We start from the raw sequence: 25,413 nt of genomic DNA on the forward strand, positions 1-25,413 counted from the left end.
CACAATCTACTGACAAGAACTTACAAATTGCTTCTCTTGGGTAGAGGGTTATGGTGGGATATCCTGGAATATATTTCTCATCTACTGCCTTTATATTCTCTAGTGTGTGCAAAATGATGAACTGACACTCAGCTAGTGTCAGAAATTCATTTATGTTATCTAGAAGGAAACACAAATAATGAAATAGTTGGACAAGTTAGCAAAACAAAGAAAGCTGAGGTGATTTTTTTTTCGTTCAGAGTGGCTGCGATACCTGAGTTTTGAAAATTTCTCCTGTCCCTGTAGGAAAATGAGATCATGGACCCATCTTTGTACAGTTTATAAAATCCCAGAACCTCAGCTGCCCTCAGGAGAACATGCTGAGATGCAGAAACGAGAAGCATGTTGCCATCATCATCTTCACCAGGGTGGACCATTAGCTCAGTGCCTGGACAAAGAGGAGGAATTAACAATTAAGATCACAGATTGGTTCAAATGAAGAAAGCCCTTTGGTCTAGTTGATCTCATCCTTCCAGAATACCAACCCTCCCAGTTATTCAGAAGTTGTGACTGAGAGATCTGAGAAACAAATAGTGAGAAATGAAGGGAAAGGAAGAGGCAAAGTAAAGTAGAGTGAAACAAGGGGAGCAAAATATGTGATACTCATGTATCCATAAAGTATTTGGAAAGAGATGGAGAGAAAAACACAGTGATTGAAAGACTGACGGGGAAAACAGAAGCCAGAGTGAGAAAGAAACAGAATGAATCAGACATTGAGAAATAAAGAATGAAAGGGAGACATAGTGGGAGAAAAAGAGGAAAGAGAAGAGTAACGAGAGAAATTAAAAGTGCGAGATGACTGAACAAATCCTGTGAGAAATTTTCAAAAGAGATGTGCGATAGAGGAAAAATGCAGAAATAAAAGAGAGAGCAAAATAAAAAGGGTATTTAAAAGAGGAAAATAAAATTTTACAAAGCAAAAGAAAAGCAAAGCAAAAGAGAGATCCAGAGGTGCAGTTGAATGTGATGAAACGAGAGTACAACATGCAGGAAAAGGATCAGATGGAACCCCTAGGTAAGGATGAAAAGCAGAGCAACGACAAGCACCAAGTAAAAGACCATAATATTAACCACAAGAGAGGATTGAGGAAGAGGAGGAGGCAAAAGTTCTACATGGAAATGAGATGAAGAAAATGCTATATCGTTATTCAAAATGCAGCGACACTGGGGACCCTCAGTCTCTTACTGTACTGGACCAACTTTCACAAATAGGGGGAGATCCAGTTCTATTGGGTTTCCACTGTTTCTGCCATTTACCAATCACCCTTCCAAGGAACGGAATCTCTGTCCACTCCTTACAAAGTGAATGACAGGCGAGTACTGCTCAAATCCCATGCCTTACAATGGTAGGGGACCCATTGTAGTAGTGATGACCAGTACACTGAGTGTGGTGAGGTGTATCAAAATCCACATGGACAGAGGTAGGTCCACCAGTGAAAATCAGTCTCAGAAACTCTGCCTGGGGTGTTGATGAAGGATATTTAAAAAGTTAACCCTGGATTAGGCCAATTAGAGCAATGTCAGGAAGCATGGAACAGGTGAATGCCAAACATGTACACTTATAGCCCCATGTAAATATGATTCCCTCCTATTGGCCCAGCAAATTTAGTGGTGTTTAGTGCTGTAGGGCATAAATGGGCTCAATCCCTGTTTAATTTTAAGATTAGTATTTCTTTAAAACTGTGCACGGTCAGTTAATTGGCATACCAGCAACTATCTTCTCTTCCTGGATTCGGGCCATCAACCATTGCTTGGTTTCCATGTTGATGTTCTCAGTCAGTTCCAAGGTGACCAGAGGCTGCACTGCACTGGAAATACAACACTTACAGGTAGGCCTGGTCCAAGATCCCATGGCTGCTGGCTCCTTGGGGTACTTAAAGAAGAACATAAAGTGCTAATCAAAAAGAATTTATAACCACAAAATAATGATCTCTTAATTAATCTAAATGGTTCATAAGTTAACATCACATGTTGTTTTAATGATAGGCAGGCTTCTGCTATTTGAAAGCATTATTTTGTCTGCACTTGTAAAGTGAGGCTAACATCAATCATGTAGTCTATTGTAAATTTGGCCCTAAGACTGTCCTGATGAATAGTTTCGCGATGCAGGAAGATAGAGGCACCAATACAATTTGCCTTTGGTATCTCCTGTTGATGTCACACTGCCGCTTCCCTCAAGGTTGTTGTGGAATTGACCTAATCCTTCTTCCTCCTTGAACCTGACAATAAATTGAATTAAAGGCTACCGATGCAGCTGTCACTGTGGTAATAAGGAAGCCTCAGGGGGCTCGTGGCAGTTCTCATACTGAAATGATGAATTACAGTTAAAAGTCTAAGTCAGTTTTCACAACTGCCTGAGTGTCAGGTACAGATAGATCAAATATCCAATTAGCAGTTGATGTAGAGAAGATACATTGCTCTGGCAGCATCATTCTGCCCTGCTGACAAGATGGCCAGAATCTTGGTGAGATTTTGGGGGTCTTGCCTGCCGGCTGGAGACCCAGCAAGAGACGCACACTGCCTCTTTTCGGGAAGGCCCGCCAAACCCCAAACTAATCAGGCAGTGGTGAGGCCAGCGGCAGGCCTTCCTCTGGAATCAAGACCCCGGGACCGGATGGAAGGCTGACCTACCAAGAGCTGCTGGCCAATCAGCAGAGGACCCAGGCCACAGTTAAGTAATGTGGGTGCAGGGCGGGGGGTGATTGCAGTGGAGTTCATGGGGTGGGGTCGCAGAGAGAGGGGTGCAGGTGGGTTGGCAACAAGTGCAGGGGGTGGCTCTCAGTGGGTCTCCTTTTCCTGATGTCGAGTCCCTCGATCAGACACTGGGCGTCTTTGATCATGGGTACCCTATCCAGGAGCTAACAAGTTGGCTGCACTGCTGTGGCTGTTGCAGGGCAGGATGAGGCCCTTGAATAGTCCTTAATTGTCCACTTAAGGGCCTCAATAGGTGGTGGGGTGGGAAGGTCAATCATGGGCCTCCCCACCCAGACCTTAATTCTGGCGGAGACAGAAAAGCGACAGGGTTCAGGTACACCACCATCCCACCGAACTAAATGCCCTTCCCATCTCCAAACTTGCCGCCAGCGAGAGCAGAAGATTCCATCCGAAGGATGGGCATACCATTCATTCACTCGTGCCTTAACCTTGGTGTTGCTTTAAACCATTGTAGGAATGTGAAGAGAATGGAGGACGCTGTAGTCTTTGACTTGTTCACCAGCTTTTCCTCTCTGCCCCCACCAATAGTCCACTTATATCTTAGATTTAATGAGGAAGAATGCCTTGGTGAGCAGGGGAGGGTGGGGTGGGGTGGGGTGGGGATAGGGACGGAGCAGAATCTTCATCTAAAGCTTGATGGGATAATATATGTCGTAAGTAGCCATGAAACTGAATGATAAATTCCTGATATCTGGAATTGGCAGAACGCTAACCAGGCAGCAAAAACCAGAAATACACCTGGTACATAGAAATGTTATTAGCATAGCCCATGGGCAAACGATACTTCGACAAGATAGGAAAACTGGATCTTGAGTGATATGAAAAGAGTGATATACTACACTAGATGGCTGTTAAAAATATCAAGTTAGCGTTAGTTTGCTTGTAAATCCGTGGTAGAATACAACCTCCATTAACCATAAATTCCTTTTAACTGAAAAGGCAAAATGAAGGTACATAAATATTAAACAGGATGTAGATGTTCGTTCTACCCAGCTGCTACTAAATGACTGAGACTTACCTGCACAAATGAGCATTTAAGGCAGGGCCTAATCACAGCACTGCAGAGACACAGGAGTGTAGCCTGTGACCTATCCTTGTGTTGAACTACACAACTAGTTTTTTTCCTTGTAACACAGAGCTGAAAAGTCACTGAACCAACACCAACAAGTTTGACAAGCTTCTTGGAATGTAGCTACAATTTAAGACACACCCATCTTCCTGTCAGAGTCCAGGATCAGTATAGAACCTAATTGAATAAGAGAGAAAAGTTAGAAGATTTAATTGAACATTTATTACAACAACTAATGTCCTCAGTGTTTGCTGGGCACTTTTTAACACCTACTTATCTTCTGCGGGTGGCGGGGGCCAATTGTCTTGCTCATTCAATGAATGGAGAATTGGCACCTGAATTCACCTAATATCTTCACGCTGGTTACTGGCTTGATTTAAAGCACCTATTGTCAGGAAAAAGTCTTTGTGCCATTCATCAGACTGACGGGTCTAAATTGTACAGCTCGTATGGTCTGGATGCTGAGCTGCTGCTGTTAAGCAGGGTGTGGAAGCATGGTCGCAAAATAACTATTTGCTGTCTTTTCTTTGGGTTATTTGTTTGCCAATCAATAGAGAGACAGAATAAATGAATACCTGTGAGCAAACAGTCCTGCCCTGAGGGGGAAAGGAAGAATCGCGGTGAACCGCCATGAGAGTTGGGGTGCTATAAAAAATATTTAAATAGATTTGTTTAAAGAGACCTAGTTCACCCTGATACCAAATCAGCTTTCAATAATTCATAATTTAGGCTATTATTTAACTGAGAGTCAAGTCCTTTGAATCAGTGGGCAAACTTTAAGAATACAGTACACAAGTTAAAAGGGCCAGGTTCTCTGCCATTCCGCTTAGTTTGTGAGGAATCACTAGGTAGAGAGTTATGCAAAGCAAATGGAAAGCTGGAGATTCCTGTTCATTAGTGAATGCTGAACTCAATTGTAAGGCATTTCCCCAGTCTGTTATTTTAACTATTAAGTCTGTTAATTTAAAATAAATAACTAATATCACCAACTTTAGTTTCCAGTCCAAACAAGTGGATATAGAGGGGCATAAGGGTGAGTGGTGAAGAACAGTTAATGTGTCTTCCGTGTTGTGGGCTTCTTCATTCATGTGAATATGTGATATACAAGGCAGTTCAGTCTAGACTAAGAAGCGGTAATTAATAACAAAACAAAAACAAAAATACCTGGAAAAAACTCAGCAGGTCTGGCAGCATCTGCGGAGAGGAGCACTGTTAACATTTCGAGTCCAAATGACCCTTCAACAGAACTAAGTAAAAATAGAAGAGAGGTGAAATATAAGCTAGTTTAAAGGGGGGGTGGGACAAGTAGAGCTGCATAGAGGGCCAGTGATAGGTGGAGATAACCAAAAGATGTCACAGACAAAAGGACAAAGCGGTGTTGAAGGTGGTGATATTATCTAAGGAATGTGCTAATTAAGGGTAGAAAGCAGGACAAGCAAGGTACAGATAGCCCTGGTGGGGGTGGGGTGGGGTGGGGTGAAGGAATCAAGAAAGGCTAAAAGGTAAAAGGTAGAGTTAACAAAAACAGAATTACCTGGAAAAACTCAGCAGGTCTGGCAGCATCGGCGGAGAAGAAAAAAGTTGACGTTTCGAGTCCTCATGACCCTTCAACAGAACTGAGTAATATTAGGAGAGGGGTGAAATATAAGCTGGTTTAAGGTGGGGGGTGGGGGGGGTGGGGGGAGAGAAGTGGGGTTGTAGGGACATGCAAGCAGTGATAGGAGCAGATAATCAAAAGATGTCACAGACAAAAGAACAAAGAGGTGTTGAAGGTGGTGATATTATCTAAACGAATGTGCTAATTAAGAATGGATGGCAGGACACACAAGGTACAGCTCTAGTGGGGGTGGGGTGGAAAGACTAACAGGGCATAAAAGGTATAGATTTAAAAATAATGGAAGTAGGTGGGAAAAGAAAAATCTATATAAATTATTGGAAAAAATAAAAGGAAGGGGGAAGAAACAGAAAGGGGGTGGGGATGGAGGAGGGAGTTCAAGATCTAAAGTTGTTGAATTCAATATTCAGTCCGGAAGGCTGTAAAGTGCCTATTCGGAAGATGAGGTGCTGTTCCTCCAGTTTGCGTTGGGCTTCACTGGAACAATGCAGCAAGCCAAGGACAGACATTTGGGTAAGAGAGCAGGGTGGAGTGTTAAAATGGCAAGTGACAGGGCGATTTGGGTCTTTCTTGCGGACAGACCGTAGGTGTTCTGCAAAGCGGTCGCCCAGTTTGTGTTTGGTCTCTCCACTGTAGAGGAGACCGCATTGGGAGCAACAAATGCAGTAGACTAAGTTGGGGGAAATGCAAGTGAAAGGCTGCTTCACTTGAAAGGAGTGTTTGGGCTCTTGGACGATGAGGAGAGAGGAAGTGAAGGGGCAGGTGTTGCATCTTTTGCGTTTACGGGAGGTGCCGTAGGTGGGGGTTGAGGAGTAGGGGGTGATGGAGGAGTGGACCAGGGTGTCCTGGAGGGAACGATCCCTACGGAATGCCACCAGGGGGGGTGAAGGGAAGATGTGTTTGGTGGTGGCATCATGCTGGAGTTGGCGGAAATGGCGGAGGATGATCCTTTGAATGCGGAGGCTGGTGGGGTGATAAGTGAGGACAAGGGGGACCCTATCATGTTTCTGGGAGGGAGGAGAAGGCGTGAGAGCGGATGCGTGGGAGATGGGCCGGACACGGTTGAGGGCCCTGTCAACCACCGTGGGTGGAAAACCTCGGTTAAGGAAGAAGGAGGACATGTCAGAGGAACTGTTTTTGAAGGTAGCATCATCAGAACAGATGCGACGGAGGCGAAAGAACTGAGAGAATGGGATGGAGTCCTTACAGGAAGCGGGGTGTGAGGAGCTGTAGTCGAGGTAGCTGTGGGAGTCGGTAGGCTTGTAATGGATATTGGTGGACAGTCTATCACCAGAAATTGAGACAGAGAGGTCAAGGAAGGGAAGGGAAGTGTCAGAGATGGACCATGTGAAAATGATGGAGGGGTGGAGATTGGAAGCAAAGTTAATAAATTTTTCCAGGTCCCAACGAGAGCATGAAACAGCACCGAAGTAATCATCGATGTACTGGAGAAAGAGTTGTGGGAGGGGGCCGGAGTAGGACTGGAACAAGGAATGTTCCACATACCCCATAAAGAGACAGGCATAGCTGGGGCCCATGCGGGTACCCATAGTCACACCTTTTATTTGGAGGATGTGAGAGGAGTTAAAGGAGAAATTGTTCAGTGTGAGAACAAGTTCAGCCAGATGGAGGAGAGTAGTGGTGGATGGGGATTGTTCGGGCCTCTGTTCGAGGAAGAAGCTAAGGGCCCTCAGACCATCCTGGTGGGGGATGGAGGTATAGAGGGATTGGACGTCCATGGTGAAGAGGAGGCGGTTGGGGCCAGGGAATTGGAAATTGTTGAGGTGACGTAAGGTGTCAGAGGAATCACGGATGTAGGTGGGAAGGGACTGGACAAGGGGAGAGAGAAGGGAGTCAAGATAACGAGAAATGAGTTTCGTGGGGCAGGAACAGGCTGACACGATCGGTCTGCCGGGACAGTTCTGTTTGTGGATTTTGGGTAGGAGGTAGAAGCGGGCCGTCCGAGGTTGGGCGACTATCAGGTTGGAAGCTGTGGGAGGAAGATCTCCAGAGGAGATGAGGTCAGTGACAGTCCTGGAAACAATGGCTTGATGTTCAGTGGTGGGGTCATGGTCCAGGGAGAGGTAGGAGGAAGTGTCTGCGAGTTGACGCTCAGCCTCTGCGAGGTAGAGGTCAGTGCACCAGACAACAACAGCACCACCCTTGTCAGCGGGTTTGATGACAATGTTGGGGTTGGACCTGAGAGAACGGAGTGCAGTAAGTTCAGAGAGAGACAGATTAGAATGGGTGAGAGGAGCAGAGAAATTGAGACGACTAATGTCACGCCGACAGTTCTCAATGAAAAGATCAAGAGAAGGTAAGAATCCAGAGGGAGGGGTCCAGGTGGAGGGAGAATATTGGAGGTGGGTAAAAGGATCAGTTGAACGGTGAGAGGACTCCAGCCCTAAGAAGTGAGCATGGAGACGAAGACGGCTGAAGAAGAGTTCAGCATCGTGCTGAGCCTGAAATTCATTGAGATGAGGGCGTAAGGGTATGAAACTAAGTCCTTTGCTGAGCACTGAACGTTCAGCGTCGGAGAGGGGAAGGTCAAGGGGTATTGTGAATACACGGCCGGGGCTGGGATTGGAAGATGGGGTGGGGACGGAGGGACAGGCAGGGGTGGAGGGTCCTAGATGGGTGTTGGTGTCGATGAGTTGTTGGAGCAACCTTTTAGCCTTTTTTGATTCCTTCACCCCACCCCACCACCACTAGGGCTATCTGTACCTTGCTTGTCCTGCTTTCTACCCTTAATTAGCATATTCCTCAGATAATATCACCACCTTCAACACCTCTTTGCCTTTTTGTCTGTGACATCTTTTGGTTATCTCCACCTATCACTGGCCCTCTATCCAGCTCCACTTGTCCCACCCTTAAACTAGCTTATATTTCACCTCTCTTTTATTTTTACTTAGTCCTGTTGAAGGGTCATCGGACTCAAAACATTAACTGTGCTCCTCTCCACAGATGCTGCCAGACCTGCTGAGTTTTTCCAGGTATTTTTGTTTTTGTTTTGGATTTCCAGCATCCGCAGTTTTTTGCTTTTATCTAAGCGGTAATTAATATTGGATATGTGGCTGCATTCATACCATCATTAGCTCCCTTCATTAGAATATCAACTATTGGGTGGGTCACATGCCACCATAAGGCCATATCTCTCTTCTGTCATAGGTTCCTTGGGATTAGATACAGTTTGACACCCCTTCCACTCCCCACTCTCCCCATAAATTGCACAATAACTAGCAGACATGGCAACAGGATATATAAAACAGACTAGGCATGCACTGTTAGAGCTGAAATAAGTGAGTCAAATTCAAGTGTGCTGAGGATTAATCCTACATTTCCTGATTTGATTCAGACCTGGAATTCAATTAAACTTGTTTCTAATTTGATTAGAAATGTTTATGCTTCCCTTTTGTTACCTCAGTAAAATAATTCAACCCTGCCCCCATACCAATCTCTTTAACGAGAATTATTGGACCTATAATTCAACAAAAATGCTTATGATATGCAAAGATCATTTTAATTTGCTTAGTGTCCTTCCTAAAATCATGTTAGTCATTGATTACTGAGGCAGCGATGACTTGTTCACATTCACTTCGACCTATTCTCAATAATATTTTTCGCCAGGTTCTGTTGGGAACAAGTGGGATTTTGCAGCAACATGTCAGCTCACAGTATGGATGCCCACCAATAAGTAGGAGGATGTCATTGTAGAAAGGATAAGGTTGAGTTCATTTTACCCTAGCATTAATGCTGGAATGTGGCCAAGGTACAGCATGACACTACAATCTTGTTCTCATTAGAGCTCTGTCACCAGAGGCAACCCTGAATCAGGAAACACAAAAGTAATGAAAATGAGGTGGTGCCACGCCTCTGGTGATATTTTTTTTTTTTGTAAAAATATACTTTATTCATAAAATATCTTCAATCACATTCAAAACCATTTCAAAAACAACATTACAAGGGTACAATCCACGTTAAACTTTTACAAAATGTATCACCAGGTGCATCAGTACAAACAATATTACAATCATTTACAGCCTTTCATTTTGATCTGTACAGCCCGAGGGGCTCTAAACAGTTCCCAGTCTCTCGGTGCGCTGTGGTAGAAAGGTCTTAGACAGCGACCCTTCCCCATTGCGCCTTTGCGGCAGCTGCCCCAAGCTTTAGTGCGTCCCTCAGCACGTAGTCCTGGACTTTGGATTGTGCCAGTCCGCAACAATCGGTCGGGGACAACTCTTTGCGCTGGAAGACCAACAAGTTTCGGGCAGACCAAAGCGCGTCTTTCACCGAGTTGATGATCCTCCAGCTGCAGTTGATGTTTGTCTCGGTGTGTGTCCCTGGGAACAGCCCGTAGAGCACAGAGTCCTGTGTCACAGAACTGCTCGGGATGAACCTCGACAGCAACCACTGCATCTCTCTCCAGACTTTCTTTGCAAAGGCACAATCCACAAGGAGGTGAACAACGGTCTCTTCCCCACCACAGCCACCTCGAGGGCAACGTGCAGAGGGGGTGAGCCTCCTGGCGTGTAGGAAGGATCTGACGGGGAGGGCCTTTCTCACCACCAGCCAAGCTACGTCTTGGTGCTTGTTGGAAAGTTCTGGCGATGAGGCATTCTGCCAAATGACTTTGACAGTCTGCTCGGGGAACCATCCCACAGGGTCCACCCTCTCCTTATCCCTCAGGGCCTCTAGGACGTTACGTGCTGACCACTGCCTGATGGACTTGTGGTCAAAGGTGTTTTTCTGCATAAATTTTTCCACCAGGGACAGGTGGTACGGCACGGTCCAACTACTTGGAGCGTTCCGCCGCAGCGTGGCCAGACCCATCCTTCGCAACACCGGGGACAGGTAGAACCTCAGCACGTAGTGACACTTGGTGTTTGCGTACTGAGGGTCTACGCACCGCTTGATGCAGCCGCACACAAAGGTGGCCATCAGTATGAGGGCGATGTTGGGCACGTTTTTTCCCCCTTTATCTAGAGGCTTGTACATCGCGTCCCTGCGGACACGATCCATTTTCGACCTCCAGATAAAGCAGAAGATGGCTCGAGTGATCGCCATCGCGCAGGAGTCTGGAATGGGCCAGACCTGCGCCACGTACAGCAACAGCGAGAGTACCTCACACCTGATGACCAGGTTCTTACCCGCAATGGAGAGGGAGCGTCGCTCCCACATGCCCAGTTTCCTTTTCACCATAGCCACTCGCTCCTTCCATTTTCTAACGCATGCCCCGGTCCCTCCGAACCATATCCCCAGCACCTTCAGGCCGTCAGCCCTGACAGTGAGGGGACAAAGGATCGGTCAGCCCAGTTCCCAAAGAACATGGCCTCGCTCTTCCCACGATTTACCTTGGCTCCCGAGGCCAGTTCGAACTGGTCGCAGATGTGCATCAGTCTGCGCACCGACAGCGGATCCGAGCAGAAGACGGCGACGTCGTCCATGTACAGGGAGGCTTTTACCTGAGTGCCTCCACTGCCTGGGATCGTCACTCCTCTTATGCCCGGATCCTTCCTGATGGACTCGGCAAAGGGTTCTATGCAACACACGAAAAGGACAGGCGAGAGAGGACAGCCCTGCCTGACTCCAGATTTAATCGGAAAGCTATCTGTTTCCCACCCATTGATTGAGACTGCGCTACTGATGTTAGTGTAGAGCAGTTGGATCCAATTTCGAATTCCCTCTCCAAACCCCATTTTGGAGAGCACATCCCCCATGTAGGTGTGCGATATTCTGTCAAAGGCCTTCTCCTGATCCAAGCTGATGAGGCAGGTATCCACACCCCTGTCCTGTACATAGGCAATCGTATCCCTGAGCAGCGCCAGGCTGTCAGAGATCTTCCTGCCTGGCACAGAGCAGGTCTGGTCAGGGTGAATCACCAATTCCAGAGCGGATTTGACCCGGTTGGCGATGACCTTGGACAGAATCTTATAGTCCACATTCAACAGTGAAATGGGTCGCCAATTTCTAATTTCCTCCCTTTCCCCCTTGTGCTTGTAGATGAGGGTGATGATGCCCTTCCTCATGGATTCTGACATACTACCGGCCAGGAGCATACTCTCGTACACTCCTAGCAGGTCTGGGCCGATCAAGTCCCACAGAGCCGAATACAACTCCGCCGGCAAGCCGTCGCTTCCGGGGGTTTTAGTCTTCTCGAAGGACTCGAGGGCCTTAGTCAGTTCATCAGGAGTTAGCGGTTTGTCCAGGCTCTCCCGCGTACTGTGGTCTAAGACCTCCGTGATAGAGGACAGGAAGGACTGGGAGGCCGTGCTGTCCGTGGGCTTCACGTCATACAATCCGGCATAAAAGGATTTGCTGATCCTCAGAATGTCGGACCGTGATGACTTTACTGAGCCGTCTTCTTCCTTCAGGCTGCTGATCACAGAGCGCTCTCTGTGTACCTTTTGGAAGAAGAAACGTGAGCACGTCTCATCCTGCTCCACGGAGCGGACTCTGGAACGGAAGATGATCTTGGAGGCCTCCGAGGCAAAGTGCGAGGCTTGCTGGCCCTTCACCTCTTGGAGCTCCTCCTTGACATCGACCCCCATCGACTGCAGCCGCAGCAGATTCTGCATCTTTTTCTGGAGTCGGGACATTTCCCTCTGTTCCTTTCTAGCTTTCTGGGTGCCTTTGCGGATGAAAAACCTCTTGATGCTTCCCTTGATCACTTCCCACCAGTGTGTCAGGGACTCAAAGAGGGGTTTCACGGTTCTCCAACCTTTGTAATCCCTCTTGAGCTCCTCAATGTTCTCTGGGGTCAGCAGTTGCACATTTAGCTTCCATGCCCCCCTGCCCACCCTCAGGTCCTTCTCCAAGTGGCAGTCCGCCAGTAGGAGGCAGTGGTCAGAGAAGAACACCGGCTTGACCTCGGTGGATCTGACTGTGAATGCACGGGACACAAACAACCACGCCTCTGGTGATATGCAGATGTGCACAGCTTGAAGGGCAGGGCCACAAAAGGCAAACAGAAGCAGGAGGCCTGTTGGTACAGGGCAACCGCACACCATTTGTCCTTCTAGTCCATCTTATGAGACATCTGTGCCCAGAAAACTTAAGCTGCAACTGCAAGTTTTCAACAACTTCACCAGTAGAGAGTTGATCATTTGCAGTCAGTTCTTCATTGCCAATGACATTGAAACCGGGATGGATTGCAGAAGTATTGGTAACCAAATCACATTTAAATCGAATTGGCACTTGCAATGTAAATGCACCATGATAAGATCTACAGTGGGGGAAGGAAGGAAGAGGAATAAGAGGAAAATAACTATGATTTTAGTCGACTGGAAGTATGTCAGAAATGTCAGATTGCAAACATCAAATATCTGTAAGAAAGAAACTGTCAGAAATGGCAGAGGTATCTGAGGCATCTCTTCACCTGGGACATCTATCCCCTCGAGTGTTTGTAAACAATTCCACGGGCAGAATTCTCCCTTCAGCGAATGGGGGCGGGGCCCGCTCGTCAACGCGTAAAATGACATGCAGTGACGTCAAGTGGGCGTCCCGACGTCACTGCACATCATTTAGATTTTCAGTCGGCTATGTGCTTGTCGAACTGTCAAAGGCCTACTAAGGCCTTTTGAAAAGTCATTAAAATGATTAATGGACCTGCCCTTTCAACCTTAAGTTTGGTGGGCAGGTGAAGAGCCCAGGTGGCTTTCAGAAAAATCATGAAACCTCATCCACGGGCGGGATGAGGTTTCATGAGGGATTTAAAATTTGTATTACATTTTTAATAAAAGTAATTGACATGTCCCAGCTCATATGACAGTGTCACATGAGGGGACATGCCAATAAAATTTTTCTCATCGTTTATTATCTTTTTAAAAGGAAGACTGATCTCCCCGAGGCAGCACTTGGCCTCAGGGAGATCTGCGCGCTCTTTAACGTGCATGCGCGAAAGAGTGCACTCCTGCTCAAGGAATACCCCTCCCACCCCGCCCGCACAGGGAGGGCATAGCGCTTTCTGGCCCACGTCATGCTGGGCGGGCCTTAATTGGCTCGCCCATGTAAAATGGGGGAACGCCCCCAACCGAGAGCGCCAATCGGGAACCCGCCCACTTGCGCCTGCTCCCACACAACACCCCCAACGGGGGGAAAATGCTGCCCCTTGGCACAATTTGAAGAAAAGCTGGGGAGATCTCTCCAGTGTCCTGGCCAACATTTATCCTTCGAACAATATTATTGAAACAGATTATCTGGTCATGATCATATCAATTCACTATGCGCAAGTTGGCTGCTATGTTTCTTACATTACAACAGTGACTACACTTTGAAAATACTTCATTGGGAAGCCTCCTGAGGTTGTTAAAGGCACAATTGTCATGAAAATATAATAATTTTCATAATTTTATTGTGATTTATTGTAAAGGTAGGTTAATAGTGGGGTTTGGATTAGTTTCTTTGTCTGGATGTGTGTGAGGGGGTTTTAATTGAATTGGAGACAGCTGGTCTGAAGCTTTTGAGTTATCAAAAGGGAAGCTATGTTTGAAATGCTAAATACGTAAACATGGCTGAAGGTTTAGAATGTGAGGCGTGAGGAACATTTGCATTTTTGGATAAGTTAGGTTAGTTTGAATTTCAAAGAGATGGTAAGATGCTACACCTACCATAAGAAGTTAAGCCAAACAGTGTGTTTATTTTTCCCAAAGGTTACTGATAATATGAGTGCTATGAAAGATTTATATTATGAAAAAAGTAAAGTTGCAAAGACATATTGGAACAATAGAATTTACATTAAAAAGGGAGAAGCATATATGAAGGAGATGAGGTTATGTGTAAAGGAGAAGGCATTCCAAGATCTAAGGCAAATGTGAAAAGCCTCCAGCCTCTGTGCATTAAGTTGCTGTCTACAGGAACCGAAGCTAAGAGAATTCAAGTGCCAATCTTCATTCCTTTCCCATTCCTAGTGGCACATGAGGCAAACAAAACATGTGCTTATGTCTGTTTCCATAGCTAGTTTTTCCTGGAACCAGTCACCACTCTGCATTAAGCATTGGTATTGTGTGCTTTGCCTGGATCTGTTGAAATCTATTTTGTTTTACTGTTGTCTTAATGGAGGTGTAATTGGGAGCCAGATTAATTAGGGGATTTAGGAGTTATTATGGTAGTAATTTGTAGGCCTATGTATATGCTTAAAATCTTTTCTTCTATTAATAAATGTTTAATTTAGTTATGTAAAAAAAAACCTCTAAGTGTCAGTGGACGTATCCCTACTGAATTCAAGGCACGCATCTCGAAATAAAATACAAAGTGCAAAACAGTTGGGGCAGCTGCTTCAAGTTTCTCTCTGGGATTTGAGCAGCTCGGCATTTACCATCTGTTGTGCCATAACACTATATCAATGCAAGTTATTTCTTTTTTGCATATGGCCTGGAATAAGATCATGAGACAATTCAGAAGGAACCATTGACACTTAGGTGGGGAGGCCTTGAGGCGCAGTGGGTAGCACCCCCTATCTCTGATCCAGAAGCCCTGGGTTCAAGTCCCACTTCAGGACTTTATGGACGCAGAAAGTATGTTCATAACACAGTCAATCAGGTTTATTGTCAACCTATAAATCTTTCTGATATGCCTATGGTAAGAGCAGGAGAGTCTCCTGGACAGCCATGCTTAATTAAGAGTGGTGACTGCTTCCAGGAACAACTAGCTATGGAAACAGACATAAGCACATGTTTTGTCTGTCTCATGTGCCACTAGGAATGGGAAAGGAATGAAGATTGGCACTTAAATATGGTCACCTGACCACCATAGCATCCACCCATCTCAAGCTGAAGGCATCTGAAAAGTGGAGATGGTGCCTTGCTATACCTTGATTGACAGACCTTCCTATTCATCCTCAGTTCAGGTATGATTCCCCTTGGCATTAATTTATGTTAAGATGGTCCTTGCCTTCCTCGAACAAGCTTAGTGCCACAGCATGTTCAAGTTTACTATGAAATGAATCGATTTAATTACCCATTGACTAGGGAGCTGATCCACCCAAGAGTTCCTAAATCTGCTGATTTCAATAGGTGATGCTGCTACTCGAGTCTTACCCCAGTCACCAGCTATCTGATTAAATGTAAGTAGCATTTCTTTATTTGAATAAACATCAATGCAATAAAAAATAAAATATTTGCATTTATATAGTGCCTTTTACAACCTCAGGACATCTCAAAGCACTTTACAACAAATGAGGTACTTTTGAAGTGTAGTCTTTGTTGTAAGGTAGGAAACACGGCAGCCAAATTGCACACAGCAAACTCCCACCAACAGCAATGTGATAATGATCAGATAATCTTTTCTCTGTGATGCTAATTGAGGGATAGATATTGGCCAGCTCACCAGGGATAACTCCCTTGATCTTCAAAAATGTTCTGTGGGGCCTTTTTGATCACCTGAGAGAGCCTCTGTTTAACATCTCATCTGCTTGATTGGCACCACATCCACAAACATTCACTCCCTCCACCACTGACGCACAGTAACAGCAGTGTGTACCATCTACAAGATGCACTGCAGGAATTCATCAAGGCTCCTTAGACAGCACCTTCCCAGCCCATGACCACTACCGCCCAGAAGGACAAGGGCAGAAGATAGATGGGAACACCACCACCTGGCAGTTCCCCTCCAAGTCATTCACCATCCTGACTTGGAAATATATCACCGTTCCTTCACTGTTGCTGGGTCAAAAGCCTGGAACTCCCTTCCTAACAGTTCTGTGGGTGTACCTACACAACATGGACTGCAGCAGTTCAAGAAGGCAGCTCACCACCACCTTCTCAAGGGCAACTAGGAAAGGGCAATAAATGCTGGCCCAGCCAGTGAAGCCCACATCCCATGAATGAATTTTTAAGAAGTCAATATTTACAACAATGCAACACTCCTTCAGTACAGCACTGGAGTGTCAGTTTTGACTTTTGTGCTCAAGTCCTGGAGTGGCCGGGACCCACCATGGGAGATTTGGCGGCTCAGCCAAATTGACTTTTGGCGGGACTGGGCCAATTGTACCTATGCTGCTATATTGGAACTGTCAACTCTAATCCTACTTCAATACACTTTACTCTTGCCCCATAATTTCCATTTGGTATGTTTGGAATGGTTTATTTCCAATCATGCACCCCGAATAAATTGGGAATAAAATATTTGAACCTGTGTGTGTGCATGCCTGCGTGCATGAATGTGTGTATGTATGTGTGCGTGCTTTCTGGAAATATCTGAATGTGGTATTATCTGCGCTTGTTGGATTGAAATTGCTTGTATTGTTGGATCCTATCACTGCAATCGGAGTACTGATACTACATACTTCACACACATTGAGGGGATCTGATGTGACAGATTAGGGATGGACTTGGAGTTAGCGTGAGAGAAAAGACAGACTTAGATTGAAAGACCAAAAGAAAAGTAAGAATGGACTGCATGAGAATAAACTGTTCAGATAAAAATTGCCTGTCAGATCTGTTGGCACAGACCCACAAATGCTCGATTTGAACAATCGTCTATTTTTTTAAATATACCTAACCTTACCTCACTATTCAATTTCTTATATTTTTTTAACAAACAGAATGAGTGAAAAGTTTGGCATTGCCACAAGGATTTAGGTTTTGTAGCATCCCCTCGTGTCCAGGGACATTTGGATTTATCACATGCTTTTGACATTTTCCACTCCGTGTAAAGCTAGTGGCAGTACATTTTCCTCAGGCTGAAAAGGTCCAGATTGACAGTCTACAGCACATGTTGATGTAGGAATAAAATGCAGCCACTAACTCATTTTTCACTCCCACTCTCAAACATTGTGCATGAAATGTATTGGCGTTATTTTTAGTCACCTTGCTCTGCTGTATTCAGAGTGGAGCCTGTTAAAACAGGCTGATACATGTTTTGCCAAATGTGATTCTGGCAAGTGACCAGCTGTTCCAAATCCCCTTCCTGTGTGCTAAAAAACGGCTCTTTTTTGCTCAATCATGAGCCGCGTTCAATGGGGAGGCTGCAAGGCTATCAACCCAGGCACAGGCATATGCACAGGTTACATGAGTGAGGCAGAATGTAGCAGAGACAAACATATATATCGACTTCAAGGGAGGCAGCGACATACTTTCAGCCACTTAATGCAAATCCATTGCTGAACTTCCTGATGCATAAACTAATTGACTACACCCATTCTTCCAGGGAAACCAGTTACTGATCCCCTCGCCCTTGTGAGGTATTTAACCACTTCAGACCCAGGTGCTTTTTCAGTACTTTCCATTTTCTATGTGGACTCACAACTACTTTGGTCAATGAAGTGTTTATTAAATGCAACATAAGAACATGGGAAAGAATGAAAAGCTTGTGTTTATGCAGTGCCTTACCACATTTCTCATGATCAGGTTAATGTGCTTCACCTAAAATGAATGCCTTTGATATGTTGTGACTTTTTATTAGACAGAAATCTTCAATTATGCACCAAACTTGCACCATGGACAGCCCTTGAAAAATATGAACAGAAACAGAAATACCTGGAAAAACTCAGCAGGTCTGGCAGCATCGACAGAGAAGAGCACAGTTGACGTTTCGAGTCCTCATGACCCTTCAACGTTCTGTTGAAGGGTCATGAGGACTCGAAATGTCAACTGTGCTCTTCTCCGCCGATGCTGCCAGACCTGCTGAGTTTTTCCAGCTATTTCTATTTCTGTTTTTGTTTTGGATTTCTAGCATCTGCAGTTTTTTGTTTTTAACCCTTGAAAAATATTGTTTTGGACTCTGTAAAAGGCAGTGGTGCAAGCTTTAGTGGCCTCCTCTGTCAAGGTCTTGGAAAGGGTGCAGAGAAGATTTATGAGAATGGTACCAGGAATGAGGGATTTCAGTTATGTGGAGAGACTAAAGAAGCTGGGATTATTCTCCTTAGAGCAGGGGAGATTAAATGTAAGTATGATAGTTGTGTTCAAAATTGTGAAGGGATTTGATAGAGTAAATATGAAGAAACGATACCTACTGGTGTGGGGGGGTGGGTGAGTGGAGGGGAGACAATAACCAAAGGACACAGAGTTAGGATAATTGGCAAAACAGTCTGAGGGGGAGATGAGAAGACAATTCTTTATGTTCTTGATGAGATGTGAAATGCGCTGCCTGAAAAGGTGGTGGAAGCAGAATCAATTGTAACTTTCAAAAAGGAATTGGATAAATACTTGAAAAGGAGAAATTTGCAGGGCAATGAGGAAAAAGAAGAAGAGTGGGACTGTTTGGATATCGCTTTCAAAGTGCCAGCACAGACTCAATGGGCCAAATGGTATAAGATTTTATGGTCTAAAGAAGGGGTCAAAGGAAAATTATAAATGCAGAGCATGGTGAGAATTGTAGAACTCTGTTCTATGTGGAATTCTTCCCAAAAACTATTGTGAAAGCACGGTTCATAAATTTTTTCAAAAGAGGTTTTAATAGCTGCTTGAAAAACAAATATTGAAGAGTATGGGGAACAAACAGGACAGTGGAATTAGAGTAGACGGTTCATGTGGAGAAAAATATCAATAAAGACGTGATGGGCAAACTGGACAATTCCTATGCCTTAACCTTCTGTGATTCCATTATTGGTATCTGGTCAAGGAAAGTCATTGGTGAAGTGTGAGCACAGGGGAATGAAATAATGGACTATATACAGGGGGTAATTAAGGCTGTCAAACTTGTTAGCTGATCCTCAGTGTTGCAGAGCATACAGAGGAGAAACATTGAGAGAAATATACTGCTTGTGTATTTGAATGTCAGTCTATCATATGATTGATTTAACCTGACCCCTGATCTCTACATTGCATTTCCCAGAGGAATCATTGCATGATATCTTATTTTGCACAGTCAACAGAAGTGACATTAACACATACCTCAAATATAGAACAAAGATCAGAAAATCCCGCCGAGAATGTTTTCTGGTAACATTTTACCATAACCGCAGCTCACTGCACTAGGTTTTGCAGGAACAAGCATTAGGGTATCAAAAAAAAAGCAGCCTGCTTGATTGATACCCCACCCACCACCTTAAACACTCATTCTCTCCACCACCGACGCACAGTGCCCAGCAGTGTGTACCATCTACAGGACTCTCCAGGGCTTTTACTGTAAGATAAGGGTATTTGGCAGAGTAAGGGTTCATGTGGGACTAGAGAACTGAATTTCTAAAGTGAGAGACTTGAGGGGGAGAGAAGAGGTAGCAAGTAAAATAAAGATAATATTGTAAATGTATTTGGGTAAGGACTTGGGGGGGAGGTGTGGGATAAGGGTGTTTGGCAGAGTAAGGGTTAATGTGGGACTGGAGTACAGTACCACCCACAGTAGTGATGTAGAGAGTCGCATGATAGTAGACTGCCTGTGAGTAGAGTCTGAAAGGAGCTAACATGGAGACTGCACCCATGCACAGCATTATCTTGGAAATGTACATAGATAAGGGTTACGAATAAACAGTTAAGTTCAAACATACAAGCCTCCAGATCTCTCCATAAAACACCAAACAACCTTTGAAACACTTGGAACACTTTCCAAACCCACGACCTCTATCGCCAAGGACAAGAGCAGCAGATGCACGAAAACACCACCACATGTAAGATTCCCTCCAAGCCACACACTATCCTGATGTGAATATATATCTGGGTCAAAATCCTGGAACTCCCTTCCTAACAGCACTGTGGGTGTACCTACACCACATGGACTGCAATGGTTCAAAAAGACAACTCACCAGCACCTTTTCAAGGGCAATTAGGGATGGGCAATAAATGCTGATCTAGCCACAATGCCCACATCCCATGAACGAAAAAAAAAATCTTGTTTATTGACACCCTAATACCAAACTAGGAAGCCTGGTGATGCAGTGGTATGTCACTGGATGAGTGACCCAGAGGCTAATATCAGTAATAGTGATGATGAAGCTGTTGGATTGCCAGTAAAATCCAGCTGGTTCACTAGTATCCTACAGAGAAGGTAATATGCAGTCCTCACTCCATCTGGCCTATACATGACTCCAGTCTCAAACCAATGTGGTTGACTCTTAAATGCCCTCTGACTTCACACAGGAAACCACTCAGTTGTATGCAACAGCGACATCACCTTTTCAGGATATCAAGGGATGGGCACTAAATACCAAAATCCCAAGATTGAGTTCAAAACTAACCCTGCATTTTTGCACCCACTGAGGGTAATTTTGTGAGAAAATAGTCGGGAGCTGTGTCAGGATGACTTCTCAATGCATTTCTGCCACCAGGGATGTTTTCCAGAGGTGGGTCAATGGGTGGATAAGCTGACAGTGGCGGGCAGCCAGTTGAAATTGTTAAGGCCCCATAAGGAGTGATTTTTCATGCTTGTCAGTATAGCGGCCCCATACCATGAGCAGAGTCTTCCAGCTCCAACAAAGAGGGGTCCATGGGCTGGGAAGGCCCTGTGACACCTACCCCCTCAGAATGTTTATTTTTAACTGAACTCCAGATTGACGTGCCCTCTCGATCCCCAACCTGCTTCAGTAGCACCCAACTCTGCCAGTGGGGCTGCTGAGGCTTCAGAGCTGCTGACTCTCTGATTGGATCAGAGAAACAGGAACCCAACCTGCACAATGAGCTCAGATATTGTAATTAAGAGGCCATCTCCAGGAAAATAGCTTGGCTAGTCTGCCTCCCAGCAAGTGCAGGCTCAAGATCCCCATTTAGTCCCAATGTCAGAGTTCCATAACCCTTGGTAAAATTCAGCCCTTGGGTAACATGATAGAAAACCACCTCCCAGTCTGAAAAACATTTACCCCCTCTGCTTCTTGTCACTGAGGTAATTCTGTAACCATGCCATTACTTTCAGCTTAATTCCATGGGCTTCCATCTTCTTCATAAACCTCCTTTGTGGCACTTCGTCGAATGTCTTATGAAACCTATGCATACAACATCTACTACACCACCTTGATCAACCTGCTCTGCTAATTCATCAAAGAATTCAATCAAACTAATCAGACACGATTTGCATTAAATAAATCCACATAGGCTCTTCTTGATTAACCCATACCTTTCCAAATGAAAGTTCATTTTGTCGTTGGTAATAGTTTCTACCAACTTCACCATCACGAATGTTAGGTGATTGGCCTGTAGTTTCTTATTTTATCCCTCTCCCCTTTCTTGAATATTTATGTAACATTAGCAGCTTTCCAGTTCTGTGGCATCACTTCTGCATCTTATGAGGATGAAGGATGGTGATCAATGTCTCTGTAATTGCTACCTTTGCTTCATTCAGCAACCTACGATGCATTCCATCTGAACCAGGTGACTTATCAATTTTCATTAATGCTTATCTAATTCGTACATCTTTCCTATTTATTCATATCCTATCTGTATCTTTCATCTCCTCTTTCAGTCTCACCTTCACATCAACCGTTTCCTTTCTGAAGGCTGATGCAAAAGACTCATTTAATACTATAGCCATTTCCTCTGCTTCTACATTGGGTCCTTAATAAACCCAACAGTTTCCTCTAGCCAATCTCTTATACCCTGCATGTTTCTAAAACATTTTAGAGTTCAATTTCATATTGCCTGCTAACCTTTTCTCATAACCTCTCTTTAACTCCTGTATTAACTTGTTCAATACCTTCCTGTCCTTTCAATAATCTTCCCAGTTATTAACAGAATCCTGCTCCTGACATTTTCCTGTTTCATTATAACTTTATTTCCTTTGTCATCCGGGGGCCATAATTTTTGGATTTTCCCTTCACAGGAATATGTCTAGCTTTTTCCTAAACTATCTCTTTCTGGAGAACCCTCTATTGCTCCGTTACTGCTTTACCCTGCAATTTCCCTTTTCCCATCTACCTGCACCAGGTTCCTTTGTAAATCACTAAGATTAGTTCTTCCCCAAATGAGCATTTTAACTTTTGATATGTTCTGCTCTCATTCCTTAATAACTTTAAACCAAATTATGTTGATAATCTCCTGCTGGAACACCCTCCATTTGCCCTACTTCATTTCCCAGAACAAGAGCCAACACTGTTTCCTTCCTTGTTGGACTGGAGAAAGACAAAAGTTCTCCTGTACACATGTCAGAAATTCCCCTCTTTCCTTACCCTTAGCACTTTTACTTCCCCACTCAATGGGCTGAATTTTCCATTCCGAAGGCTAAGTGCACCACTGGGTGGGAAACTCGGCATCATTCCCGTTGGGTGACAGGGCAGGTTTGCAGGCCAGATCGTCCGCTTTTCAGTTAATTAATTATGCATCAGCGAGAAACTAATCAAATATCATGGCAGGGCAGGCTGGGATTCATCTACCCTGTCGCCACCTGATGGAGTCTAAGGTCCTGGCACCAACAGCACCCACACACACATTCACTCTGCAGGCCAGGGATTGTTGTGGCGAGTGAAGCAATAGCCTCCAGAAAACACAAACCCTCTGCATCCAAGCTCAGCAACACCTCCCTGGAGAGACTCCCCCAGGCAGTCCAGGACCGGTGGGAGGTCCTCTACCCTCGGGATGGGAGCGGGAGGTCCACCAACCTCACCACGGTGGCCTGGGAGGAGGTCACCAGAGGAAGGCCCTGCAGCGCAGGAAAGGGGTGAATGTTCTCATTTATTCCGCCAGGGTAAGTCAACCTTCTCCTCACTCCGAACTCACACTCTCATCAGATCATTTGGCAGTCTAAAGGTTACAGTCCATAGGGATCTCACACACTATCAGCAGAAGGGACATCATCGCTGATTGTCTGACAAACACATTAACGTCACCATCTCATGTAATATCCTGCGCAAATGGCATCTTCAGCCCTGACTGGGGAGGATTCAGCAGACACAGCAGGCATGTCTGCTTCTGATTTGATCTTTCATCCATGGTGCTCACAGTCAATACACCTGTCAAAACAACAGGGAGAGACCTCAAACTGGGGGGGGAGTGCCGGAATTGAGGCCACTCTCCCCCTATGAGGACCAGGTGGCAGAGTTGGCTGGAGAGGACAGGGACTAGTCCTGAGCAGAAAGCGAGTTTGGTGTCCCCCAACAAGCCAGTGACGGTCCATGCAGCAGACGTTGACCAACCACGGACAATGACTGTGAGTGACCTATCATGTAGGTGCCTGTAAACCCAATGGCTAATTATCTCTTTTCTCTATTGAGACCATAAGACGTAGGAGCAGAAGTAGGCCATTCGGCCCATCGAGTCTGCTCCACCATTCAATGAGGTCGTGGCTGATCTGATAATCCTCAGCTCCATTTTCCTGCCTTTTCTCCATAACCCTTGATTCCGATTAAAAATCTGTCTATCCCAGCCTTGAATATACTTAACGGTCCAGCCTCTACAGCCCTCTGCGGTAGAGAATTCCACAAATTCACTACCCTCTGAAGAAATTCCTCCTGATGGCATGGATGTGGCAGCAGTCCCATGGGGTTGATCTGGGCTTTTCCAATAGTTACACCGACCCTTCCGTTCGCTGGAGATTCCTCGGGCCTGCATCGAAAGGCTCCTCCCAGGCTAGACAAAGTGCAGCTCTGGCGGGTTCAAGGAGACCACACCCCCTATTTTTACAGCACTTGCAGCCGTAAAGAAGATAAGTTGAAAGGGCCAGAGAAATTGACAGGCCAGGGAGAAGGTAAGTGTCTAAGGTAAGTGGATAGGATTTGGGAGGTGGGGGTGTCCAGGGGTTGTCCAGTGGGGCGGTGATTGGGGGGAGGGGTTGGTCGGGGGTCTGCGGCGGTGGGGGGGGATATCAGTCGGAGGTCCAGTGGGGGGAAGGAAGGTCAGAGGTCCATGGGGAGTGGGGTTGATGTCGGAAGTCCGTGGGGAGTGGGGGGGTCCGAAGTCTGGGGGTGGGGTTGTTGGAGAGAGTCCGAAGTCCGGGGGGAGAGTGGGGGGGTCTGAGGTCGGGGGCGATGGGTCGTGGTGGGGGAGGTCCGAGGTCTTGGGGGAGGCTGATTGGAGGTCTGGGGGTGGGGGGGGCGGGGTTGGAAGTCCGTGCGGAGTAGGGTGTCCGGGATCCAGAAGGGTGGGGGGGAGTTGGAGGACCGGGGGAAGGGGGGCCTGGGTGGGGCAGGGGCCAAAGTCCGGGGAGGGGTGGGGGTGGAGCCTGTGGTCGGTGGGGACAGTTCAGTCGGAGGTCCCTGCATGTGGGGTTGATGGGGGTCCAAGGTCCATGGGGAACGGGAGGGGCTCCGAGGTAAGGGGGGCTGGTGAGGGGTGTCCAAAGTCTGGGCAAGTGGTGGAGGGGGTCCAAGGTCTGGGGTGGGGTGCGGTGGGTGGGGTCCGAGGTCCGGGGGGTGGTGGTGGGGTCCAAGTTCTGGGGGGTGGGGGCTTCGAGGTCGTGGGGTTGGGGGTTCGGAGGTCAGGGGCTGTCAGAGATCAGGGATTGGAGGTTGGGTGTGGGCGGTGTCAGACGTTGGTGGTCGGGTTTTGGGGGGGTCGGCGGGGATGGGGGGAGGTGAGGGGTGGGGGGAGCCCCGTTGTGGGGGTTGGGGTGCGGTGGGAGTCCCGTTGTGAAAGTCGGGATTGGGGGCGTGGATGTGAGGGCAGTCTCGTGGGGTCGGTCTGGGTCTTTCCAATAGTTACTCGGAAGTTAGAAGAGGTTTTAATTCTTCTAATCTTTCTTGAGTAATTATTGGTGTAACACAGCTGGAATCATTCAAAGTTTACGATTTAAATCGCATTTTCGGATGGTTCCCAGCGCAGCGCAATTGTCCAGAGAAAGTGTGCACTTCTCAGCAACTGCCATGCAAACCCTTCCCTGGGAACTTCCCGGCGGAGTTGCCCAGCACATCTTTGGGATGCCTCCAAAATCTGACACTGGGGAGCTCAGAAGTTACGGCCCATTATATACTTTGCTCCTTTGTAAATATATTTTGCTTCTCTCCATAAATGTCTTCCATTTGATACCATGTTTCGTGGTCATCCATGGGTAACAGATGCCCCCTGCCCCCCTCCCCACCACTCAAATACCTCCCATCATGGCCCAGAGGCCTGTGTTGTCTCACTAAATCTCAGCTCAGTCAGCCCCATCAATGTCCACATAAACGAGATGAACAAAGTCA

At 46.1% G+C, this 25,413-nt stretch overlaps 1 protein-coding gene across 3 annotated transcripts in view; it reads right to left on the reverse strand.

Moving 5' to 3' along the window:
- Positions 1-25,413, reverse strand: part of ano10b (anoctamin 10b) — a 134,532-nt gene that overhangs the window by 38,011 nt on the left and 71,108 nt on the right. For 2 of the 3 annotated variants that reach the window (XM_078544119.1, XM_078544118.1), the window contains 3 exons: positions 1,747-1,933; positions 254-427; positions 25-159 (listed from right to left, as the gene is read on the reverse strand). In XM_078544119.1, the coding sequence (XP_078400245.1) occupies positions 25-159; positions 254-427; positions 1,747-1,927 (490 nt within the window). In that variant the 5' untranslated portion in view covers positions 1,928-1,933. The remainder of the gene's footprint in view (positions 1-24; positions 160-253; positions 428-1,746; positions 1,934-25,413) is intronic. The other variant, XM_078544120.1, reaches the window with a different exon arrangement.

Source organism: Cetorhinus maximus, chromosome 6, assembly GCF_964194155.1.
Source record: "Cetorhinus maximus chromosome 6, sCetMax3.hap1.1, whole genome shotgun sequence".
In the NCBI taxonomy this organism is placed as follows: domain Eukaryota; kingdom Metazoa; phylum Chordata; class Chondrichthyes; order Lamniformes; family Cetorhinidae; genus Cetorhinus; species Cetorhinus maximus.